Source organism: Hevea brasiliensis, chromosome 8 (assembly GCF_030052815.1).
Source record: "Hevea brasiliensis isolate MT/VB/25A 57/8 chromosome 8, ASM3005281v1, whole genome shotgun sequence".
In the NCBI taxonomy this organism is placed as follows: Eukaryota; Viridiplantae; Streptophyta; class Magnoliopsida; order Malpighiales; family Euphorbiaceae; genus Hevea; species Hevea brasiliensis.
In genome coordinates this window covers 16418045-16429364 of record NC_079500.1, presented here as the reverse complement: position 1 = coordinate 16429364, position 11320 = coordinate 16418045, and the positions used below count along the sequence as shown (strand labels likewise).

The 11320-nt window shown below is 33.3% G+C and overlaps 1 protein-coding gene across 1 annotated transcript; it reads left to right on the top strand.

The window, feature by feature from the left end:
* Nucleotides 1-2156: 2156 nt before the first annotated feature.
* On the top strand, nt 2157-4563 carry LOC131182494 (nucleobase-ascorbate transporter 4-like). The gene is made up of 8 exons (XM_058152053.1): nt 2157-2401; nt 2548-2644; nt 2779-2865; nt 2963-3021; nt 3302-3393; nt 3604-3681; nt 3905-4065; nt 4176-4563. Exons 1-8 carry the CDS (start codon nt 2172-2174, stop codon nt 4377-4379), a joined length of 1008 nt encoding a protein of 335 aa, XP_058008036.1. The 5' UTR covers nt 2157-2171; the 3' UTR covers nt 4380-4563.
* The last annotated feature ends 6757 nt before the right edge of the window (nt 4564-11320 follow it).

The following is an 11320-nucleotide window of genomic DNA, read 5'->3' as shown; positions in this document are numbered from 1 at the left end:
GGAATGCGTCCAAGACGTCTGAAAATGGTGGGAAGCACTATAATATTGACCCACTTTGCCAGCAGCCCGTGTGTCTGACCCAAAATTGCAGTCCTGATCAACGGTGGAATTTCTTCAAAATGAAAGCACCTATGCGAAGCTCACAATACCAAGAGTTAGAATATAATTTTTATTTAATTAAAAAGACTCATTAAAGATCAGAAAAATCACTGGCAAGCTCATGGGACCTATCAAATTTTTGATATCAAGAAAATTCTAAATTGGTGTAGTTGCAAAGCTCTCGATGAATTGGACAAGCTGGTAGTCTCGGATTTTTGATAGGATTTATTGTTTGATAGAAATCTTGCCCAAAAGACAAAATATGCTAAAACTTCTGAAACTTAATTCGCACAAATCGAGAAATGATATTGTCACGACCCAGGAATGGGGTTGGGACGTGCTTGTTCAACCAGCTACGCACTGGGGTGGAAACTTCGTGTCCCACATTGGAAACGGGAAGAAAAGATTTGGGCCATATATGTGGGAGCCTTCCTCACAGTCGTGCGCTTTTGGGAATGAAACCTCCCAAGGGACAAATCCGTGAGGCCCATAGGCCAAAGCAGACAATACTAACTGGAGAAGGATCGGGCTGTTACATTTGGTATCAGAGCTGGACTCCCTCTAGTACGGTGTGTGGTGCGAGGACGCACCAGGCGGAAGCTGGTGGGCTTGTCACGACCCAGGGATGGGGTTGGGACGTGCTTGTTCAACCAGCTACGCACTGGGGTGGAAACTTCATGTCCCACATCGGAAACGGGAAGAAAAGATTTGGGCCATTTATGTGGGAGCCTTCCTCACCAGTCGGTAGCGCTTTTGGGAATGAAACCTCCCAAGGGACAAATCCGTGAGGCCCATAGGCCAAAGCGGACAATACTAACTGGAGAAGGATCGGGCTGTTACAGATATCATGCAAACTTAGTATTTACATGATGCCCATGAAAAGATGAGCATTTTGATAGTAAGAATGTCGGAAACAGTGACCGAAGAAGAAAGCTATGGCTGTGGACAAAAGAGGAGAGAGAGAGAGAGATCGTTTTAAACTTTTGTTTTTTTTTTTTAAATTTAAAAATAAAATTATAAATTGATCCATAAACTTTCTAGATCTTTTAAACAAGTCTAAAAATTTTTTTCAACAAGGTTCAATTTTAATTTAATATATTTAAAATTAAATAATAATAATAATAATAATAATAATAATTTTAAAATATCTAAAACATAAAATTTTAGAATTTCACAATCATAGAAATTTTAATTAAAAATTCAAAAATTAAATTTTAAAACTTAAAAAAAATAATCTCATGAAATATATTTATTTAATGAAATAATATTATAATAGACTAATTTATAGATTATCTATTTTTAAAAATTTTTCAGATTATTAGAGGGAGGGTAAAGGGCGAAAGGAACTTCGAGGGAAGAGGGACTACTATTGCTGTTTCGAAAAATTAAAAATTTTCCCTTTTTAACTTTTGATTTCCCAATTTTGAATTAAATCCAAAATCTTTTCAATTAGTACAATTCTAATCTAATACATTTAAAATTCAATTTCAAATAATAATCCTTTAAATTAAATTACTAATGTACTCAAAGTATTGACACAAATAAAATTATAATACATTTTAATTTATTTCTAATTTAGAATTTAAATAAATATATTGAATTACTTTCAATAGAATATAAAATTAAAAATTTTTTTGAAATGAACATCTAAATTAAACACACCCCGAAATCAACAATCAAAAACAGAAATGAAAAATAAATAATCCAATTAAAAATTATAAAATTTATAATTTTAAATTAAGGTTATTACACTCTAATTGCCAATATAAAAAAAGAAAAGTATATATTAGATTAATTAGGTAGATATGGATTCCAAATAATGAGGTATAGGAATTTGACATTATGTTTCACTTAAAATATGAATTCAAGTTCACAAACGATGCAAATTAAAGTTCAGCGATTACCTTGAAATCCAATATAAATTAAGTGACTTTGATGAAAGCCTGATGTGGTTTGTTACCTAGTTGGATGAGATATATCATATATGAGAAGGGAAAAATTACAAGAAGTTAGCTTGAGAGCACATAACACATATTGAAATGTATGTTTAATTTTCAGAATGGTTTTACCTAATGCCCTTGGTGTTCTATCTTGTTGGTAATCAACGTTTATTGCAGTTTCTTCCCCGTATATGGAAAGCGAAAAAAGAGATAGCTGGTCAAGTAGCAATCATACTTTCTGTTGCAATTGTATGGACCTATGCAGAGATTTTGACTGTGGCTGGTGCATATGATAATACAACTCAAGAAACACAAATGAATTGTCGTACTGATAGTTCTGGGCTCATTGGTGCTGCTCCTTGGTAAAGCTTAAATTCCACCAACTAATTTTAATTCATCTCTACTGTGATTTTGCTGGTTTTACTTGTTTGAAAGTTATGCTTCAGTCAAGTGGGGAGCTCCAGATTCAGTAAAACTATCAGTTATATTTTTGCTTCACTCTATGCAGGATAAAGAATCCACATCCATTTCAATGGGGAACTCCCATTTTTGAAGCTGGCGATGCCCTTTCAATGATGGCTGCTTCCCTTGTAGCTGTTATTGAGGTTTTTTTTTTTTTTCATATAAGTATTTCTTCGAAATTCATTGATCCTTTTCAATAGTTCGTTGAAAAAGATCCTCTATCCATGAGGCCACCGCTTTATCTTCTTGATTTGATTTTATTTTATGTTTTTTCCAGTCTTCTGGTACATTTTATGCATCATCAAAATTAAGCGGTGCTCCTCCTATACCTCCCTATGCCCTGACTCGTGGTATTGGCATTCAGGTGGAAGTGATCCTGTGATGCTGTATTATTTTCTCTTAAGACCCCTTTAACATTCTGTAATTCTGCATCTCTTGATTCAACTTTTATCAACATCCAGGGAATTGGAACTATGATAGATGCAGTATTTGGCGCAGGAAATGGCTCCACTGCTTCAGTGTAATGACTTTAAACTTTCAAAAAATCTTATGTATTATGTTTTTGTTTTTGTTGGAGAAAAGTGTTTTTACTTTTTACATACAAGTTTTTATAACATCTAGATTGATTTGGATTTGGTGCTATATATGGCTGTCCATCCACAATTGCTGACATAAAAATTGCAGGGGGTATTGAGTTGGTGAATGTCCTACACTTATAGCAGTAGCAGTCTTTCTTCTACTACTGCTATGAGCTAATTATTATTATTGTTATTATTATTATTATTTTTTGGTACTTATAGGGAAGATGCAGGTCTTTTGGGATTAACACACGTAGGAAGTCGGAGGGTCGTTATAGTATCAGCAATCTTTATGGTTTTCCTTTCCGTTTTAGGTGTAGTATTCCTCATACTGCAATATTTTACATTTTTTCAGCTTTATCTAGTCTGGATCAATCTACTTACATTTGTACTTCTATTGAGCTTTAAGTTGCTTTTTTTAATCTCATTTCTGCTGAAACAATGTTGCACATAGGGTCCTTGGTACTATAAAATTTTGCTCACTCGATGTAATATCTGATGGGGTCATAATCTGTCTCTAACAGGAAAAGTTGGGGCTTTTTTCGCTTCAATACCACTGCCAATTGTGGGAGCCCTCCACACTGTCCTCTTCCCCTATGTGGGTATGTCTCTCCTTTCTATTTCTCAGTCAAAGATATAGTTGAATTTTGCATTTTCATTAATTAAATAGTTGCAAAGTAATGTTTACTGTGATAATCTGATGGATTTTTACAAGAGAATAGAAACAATTGAAAGTGATGATGAATTTCCTAACAATCTCTTTCAACTTGATCATTTAGAACACTGAATATTGCTGAAAATCAACGTAATGAGCACTTATTGCAGCTTCAGCTGGGCTTCAATATCTCGAGTTCTGTAACGTGAATAGCTTCAGATCAAAGCTCATTCTAGGCTTTTCTCTCTTCATGGGCCTCTCTGTGCCTCAATACTTCAAGGAATACGTTTTTCTTTCTGGTCATGGACCTGTTAACACAGGAACCACCTGGGTACGTGTGTTTCAAATGTAGCTTTCTGTTAATTGTGTAAAATATAGCTCATTAAACAATTTCAGATTCATAATTCAATGATGAAGCTCTTGTGATTTCTTTGCTTCCAGTTCAATGACATAATGCAAGTGATTTTCTCATCCCCGCCCACTGTTGCGCTTATAGTTGCTTTCTTTTTGGATCGGACTCATACTCCTGGGGCCTGCTCGACCTGGAAAGACAGTGGCAGGTATTTGAAGGACAAATCAGATGAGTCGGAAAAGACTAAAGAAATCTATGATTTCATTACTTCACTTGGTGATATGTGCTCTTAATTCTAACACGCTGTGTCCACTATACATGAAACAATGGTTACAATTATTCATATTTTCTCTTACCAAGGAGTCTATCTTGTTGCTTTCTTTTTGACAAGTTGTGGCAATTGACATATAATACTTGTTCAAATGTTGATTTTTAGCTTTGGATCAGCCCTATATATTTGGTATTTTACATGAATAATCTATCCCACTTTGTTAGTAGTAGTATATTTATTAACTAATAACTAATCAATTTTTTTTTTTTTTTGAAAATGTTGGAATTGTCAAGTTTAAATCTCTACGTCATGTACTATGAGATAGATGCCCGGATACTAGCTACAATACCAATACATATCAACCCGTGAACTTTAGCTCGGTGGTAGTGGGAGTTGTCTCCAATACTATAAAGCCTCCAAATCAAATTCTAGTCAGAGTCAACCGTACCTTAGTGCTAATGCTGCTTCGTTTTGTCTTGGCGTGTCTTAGTCTCTTGCAAAATTTTCATGATCATCTGAAATATGCCAAGGAATCAGCAGTGACCATACAATTTCCATTCAATCTCCACAGTTCATAACATTTTCAAAACAGTTAAATAAATTCATTCCCATTGCATTCAAAATATTTGATTACATTCACAAGTTAGTTCACAGACATAAAAAGCCAAAAGACCATATTATTACATATGGTATTACAACTGCTCAGTTACAAAAGTACATATGACTACAAAATTATTTACATCAACTAATTACAAGGGTATAATTAAATACCCTTACAAAAGTATCTGAATAGTCCCCAAAATCAGCAGCTCACTCTGCTGCTTTTTCCTTGCCTCTATCTGTGACAGCAAAAGAAGCTATCGCTGAGTATAAAAATACTCAGTAGTGCGTAATAAAATATAAAATGCATAATATAAAATATTTGTTATCAATTCACAGTTCAAATATTTCACAATCACATTTCACAATTTTTCAAAACTCATTATGGCACAATTTTGGTCAAACAATTTAATAAACATAATATTGCCAATCCATACACAACTTAAGTCATGACACAAAATTTCCGATCAATGCCTTGTTGTACACCACGACAAAGCGATCTACAACCTCACTAATCGAAATCAATGAGGGAGGTGGCTAGCTAGCTAATGAGTACTCATCCGATCTCGACCTCAACTAGTAAGTCAGAGAGGGAGGAAAATAAACGATCTCAACCCCATAAATGGATGAGGAATAATGTAGTACTGTCATGCTAAGTGTGAACACAAAATCAATTCAAAACAATTTACTCAAATAATTTATAAGAAATCTGATCAATTCCCAAAGTCATATTTGCGATCATAAAATGGCAACACAATTCATAATTAACACAGAAGTTAAATTTTCAAGAATAAAATATTTAAATAAGAATTATTGTGCACTGACCTGATATGAGTCACCTCTAGACCTTAACTCAGTTTTTGTCCCTTCCGGGTCTTTTTCATTTGAAACACACAATTGATAGTGTTTCAATACCTTATCTCATAATAAATCCAATAATTAATTCATATATATACTCAATTCTAGCCCTAATAAGCTTAAACTAATGCTCTTGAAAATTTTCATTTCGGGGTTACTATTTATAGTACTATTCAAGTTAAAATATTAACTTTCCTATACTTAATAGGTATGAGAATTCCAATTATACCCACATACCACATTTTGGGTGCCTAATTTGTTGGTTTTGATTGTTTCTTCAAATTTTAGGTTTCTTATGTACAATTTCAAAATTTTCAGATTTGATGTCCTGTATTTTACTATTCCATTGGTCATGTTGCTGTGGAAATTTAGCAAAGTGTTCTTCATAAAACTTGTTCCTTATTGTCTTAGCTTTAATTCTCTTTTTGAATCACTCCATTTGGAGTTTTGTAGCCCAGGTTATAGTTAAATGAACAAACACTGTTTATTTAGTCATTTTGGTACAGTATCATAGCACTACACACGGGTTTGACTTAATTGTTCACTATGTTATGTTTATTTTCTGGGTATGATTCCTGAATGAAAAATATGCCATTATGTGTTTTTTTTATTCTTAATTCGCCTCATACTAATTGGGTTGGTAAATTTTTAGTTTTGGTCCCTGAAAGGGACCTAGGTCAAGCTGTCAGAATATGAACCCTAACCAATCCGAATTGAAATCTCATTCTACCAATTTACACACACCACAAATGGTCCCAATTGACTATTTCTCGACTCAATTAAGGTCAATTGCATCAATTGATCAATTCTCCAAATTTTTCCCAATTTTCAAAATGTTCAAGAACCCTAATTACACCAATTTAAAATATAGTGAAATCAAAGTATATATCCATGGTCTACATACATAATTCAACCTAAACAACCATTCAATTGCATCAATTTCATTCAATTTCTAATCTCCCATAGGCTGGCTGAATTCCATATTAATCCCCCATATTTATTTTCTTTTGATTTTTAAGTTGATTTCTAGGTTACTTGAGCTAAAAACACAAGTAATTAAACCAAAATTTTCAATTCAATTGCTTACCTTTACTTTGAACTTCAATTCTTCACTTCACTTCCTTTTTCCTTTTCTTTTCTTCTTCAAATGTCTCCTCAAGTGAAGTTAACAAGTTTTAGTGGAACAATTTAAGGGCAAAGTAGGGTTAAGTGGGAGTTTACAAGCTTGACATAAGCTTTAATAGAGGTGGAGCAATGGTGGAGAGAGAGACGAGTGGGCTGTCGATTTTGTGAGGAAGAAGTAAATAATTTTTTTTTTATTTTTTTGGTTATTTTATGTCTTATTATATGTTGTTGACTTGGTCAATTATGGTGGGAAAATAAAATAAATTTTTGACATCACAAATGATGTCATCCATATGATGCAATAAACCTTTTTCTTTTCTTTTTTCTATTTCCCTTAATTTTTCATTAGTTCATTAATTTAATTCTCGATTCTGAAATTTTTGTTTCTCTGATTTTATTGGACAGTTAGGTCAGGAGTCACCTCTAGGGGGTGAATTAACCAATTTGCCCCTCGCCGGTCTGATTCGGTTTGCAAGTAATTCTATATTTCTTTCATATTCCTGACCTAATTATTTGACCTGCTTAAGAATTCTCTTCTGTGATTTTCTCTTTTCCACTGTGTTCGCAATAGTCCTAAGGACCGCGGCGTCATATTTTTCGATTCAAAATTTGGGTTACGATGGCCTTCGCAGTCACTTCTCGGGAAGGTCACCCATCACTGTGACTCCCGGCTCATTTAACTTTTTATGTTCTGTTTTTCTTATTTATACTTACCTATCAGGTAGTCACTATTTATTTTCATTCAAGGCTTATCTAGGTGTCTTAAATGTAGTTCTAATCCCCTTAATTGTCCGGACCGACACCGATCATCAGAACATTAAAATATATCAGGCCATGCAAATAGGGGTGTTACAATTATAGTGTGAATTGATGCAATTGAACATGAAATTGATGATTAGAACATTTGATTACATGTTGTTTGAGTAAATTGAAATTTTGGAGTTAGGGTTGGGGGTAAACTTAGGGTTTTGCTCATATATTGGTGAATGGAAGTCCTAATGGTCAATTAGTGACCATTTGGCTATATTTGATGAGGAATTGAAGTGATTTATGCCAATGGAATTGAGGTTAGGTATGCTGCCTTAGGTGACCTACAGAGCTGGATGTGAGTCCAGCAAGTTTGGGTAGCTGTAACTTGAGAGGTGTAGGTTCAATTGGTGCAAGGCTAATTGGACATGAAACTAGACACATAATGGCACAACTTTGATGAAGAAACCTTGCCCACAAAATAAACTTAGAATACCCTAAAAATTGACCAAATCCGGGTAACCAATTCTGGACCTCGTAAAAGTGACCAAATAAACAGTGTTTGTTCATTTGGCCATAACTCAGTGTAGAAATATCCAATTGACCTGAATTTTATATCAATGGAAAGCTTAGACAATTTAGAACAACCTTCATGAGAACATAAACTCAAATTCTGGACTTAACCTAATGGAATTGTCCACAAAAGTAGGGACACCAAATCTAGTAGAACCAATTTTGTCCAGAATTCTGGATACAAGTCAATCCGGCCAATTATGGTAAAATGGCCATAACTTGAGCTACAAAACTCCAAAATGGAATGATTCAAAAAGGGAATTAAAGAAGACATAATAAGGAACAACTTTCATGAAGAAAATTTTATCAAATTTTTACTGCAGCCAAGTCTAATGGAACAGTGAATTTGGACCTCAAATTCTAAAAATTTGAAATAAAACCTAGGAGGCTAGGAATTGAGTTTGGCAATCAATGCCAACAAAAATAAAATGCAAAATATGGTATCTTACTGAACTTAGGCTTAACAAATCTATTATAAATTAAAAAATCAACCTTTGAAGGGAAATGGTTAAGTGAATAGTAACCCCAATGATATAGGAAATGGTATACTAAATTAGAAAAACTGTTAGGATGATTAATATAGATAATGTGATTAATGAATTTAAATTCTTAAAGTTAAGTGACTCTAGGATTTAAGGAAAATTTAGTTAAATTTGAAATCCATGAAATGTTCATGGATTACTTGAAATATGAATGATAATTTGTATACATAGTGTAATGAATAAATAAATATATGAATGAGACTTTAGTTCTCATTATTGGAAAAAGGATAAGGAAAAATGCTTTGAATACAATTACACATGAAAATAATTGTTATAAATTGTTATCAATATGAATGATATAATGAATGAATAAAATGATGAATGCATAATTTAGGTAGAATTGTGTTTTAAACATTTACACTTCAGCTAGGAATAAAAATTGAATTGTTCTAAATTATAATTGGAACTTGTAATGAAATAATGAAATAATAAAACAAAATATATTAACATTTAATTGTATTTATGTACCCATGTATTGCCTAGACACGTGTGTCAGATTAGATAGATTGGCATGCCAATAGGGTATTATTTGAGCAGTACTGCCTAAGGCTTTATGACTGTATTTATGATTTTATAGCCACACTTATGGCTTTTATGCCCGATTACTTGTTATCATGGCTTTTAGCCATACTGATCTGTTATCATGACTTTTAGCCATACTGATTGCATACGTGGTTGACGTTCTGTATTTCATGTACCATGGTATGATGACTCGAGACACTACGGTGTCCAGTGCCAACGACCCGTTATCCAGTTTAGTCAACCTGTCATAGGTTACTGATGCATACATTTTGCATAGTCATTTAGGTCTAATTTTATAACCATTTTTAATTGATTATTAGTCATTTTTAGCTAATTTCATTAGTTAATTAGTTAGTTTTTCATAGTTGTCAATTTTGCATTAATTTGTAATTTTTACTTTGTTTTGTAGGAAAAATGGTGTTTTTGAAGGACTGAAGAGAATTTTGCCATTGAGGAGTGTCTTCTACAGCCAAAGATGTCAAAAACAAGTTTTCAAGCTGAAATATGCATTGATCAAATTGTGCATAACTTGTCGCATAAGCTATGCAGATCTGCATAAGGAGAAAAAAATCACTGTTCCAGAACCAACCGAAATGTGCATAAGGAGACTGCATAGCTTATGCACATTCTCGCCTCCCTTATGCACCTTCACGGAATTGTGCATAACCTATGCACCAAGTCATGCAGTTTCGCATAAGTGACTCAGAACCAGTCGAAAACTGCATAAGGGACTGCATAAGTGCAGTCCCATAAAGAGTTCATTAATGAGCTGGCAGGAGATTTCCTAAAATAATTCCTCCTAGAACATACCATTTTAGGGCTCCATTTCAGAAAAATGCTATATATAGTCTCATTTTCCCATTTTTAGAGGGAGACAAGGAGCAGAAAAGAAAAGGAGGGGCTGAGCAGAATTTGAGGAGTCACTTTCACCTTCCACACCATTTTCAACCAAGATTTGCAGATTTCTTTCTTTCCTTACATTTTCCTACAATTCTAGTGTTTAATCTCTTATTCCTTAGCTTAGATTAAAGCTTTATTTCCATTTAAACTCAATATATCTTGTAAGCATTATGGATAGTGAGTAGTTTACTTTTGATTCTGGAGTAAGGGTTGTAATATTTGAGATATTTTGTGGATTTTGATTGGGTAATCGATATTTTGTGGTCTTAATGAGTTTTATTCATTTCTTGTATGCTTAATGACATGCTTAGTGTAGGATCCCATTAAGTGATGTTCTTAATCCATGGTTGAAGCACCGAAAGGAGAAGGCCTTGTAATAGATAATCAAGAAATTGGACTTAATTAACTTAGACCTAGAAATAGGCTAAGGATTAAGAGGATTCACAGATTAATTAAAGAACTTAATGGGTCTTAATTAATTCTAACTCCACGAAAGTAGGATTAGTTTGATTAAGGCACTCTTTGTCTCACTCGAAAGGGAATTCAAAGGATTTAAGAATTAATCTCCTTAAAACCCATAAGTTTCATAAGATTGGATAACCAATTTAAAATCCCAAAATAGCTCGAATATGAAATCCCGAACTCCGGAATCGCCTATTTACCATTGTTAATTTCTAATCGAATTTAATCACTTGCCATTTTAAATATTGCCATATTTGAACTTGCTTATTTCAATTTGATGCAATTTTAGTTTAATTAATACATTGTTGAATAGAATATTAATTTTACATATTTAGATTTCAAACTCCATTACCCATCAATTCAATACTTTAATTTCAAAAATATTTCAATTTACTCAATATTTTATATCAAAAATTCAATCATTAACACAACTCCTCGTGGGATCGATATCTTTTCTATACTACTTGTACGACCCGTGCACTTGCGGTAGGGACGCATCAAGTTTTTGGTGCCATTGTCGGGGAGTTGTTTGTTTAATATTGAATTTTTGATTATTTTAGTTGTTTATAGTTTTATCTTTGTTATCTTTTCATTTTGCGTTTGTTTGTTCTTTTTCAGGTACTTCTAACCTTTT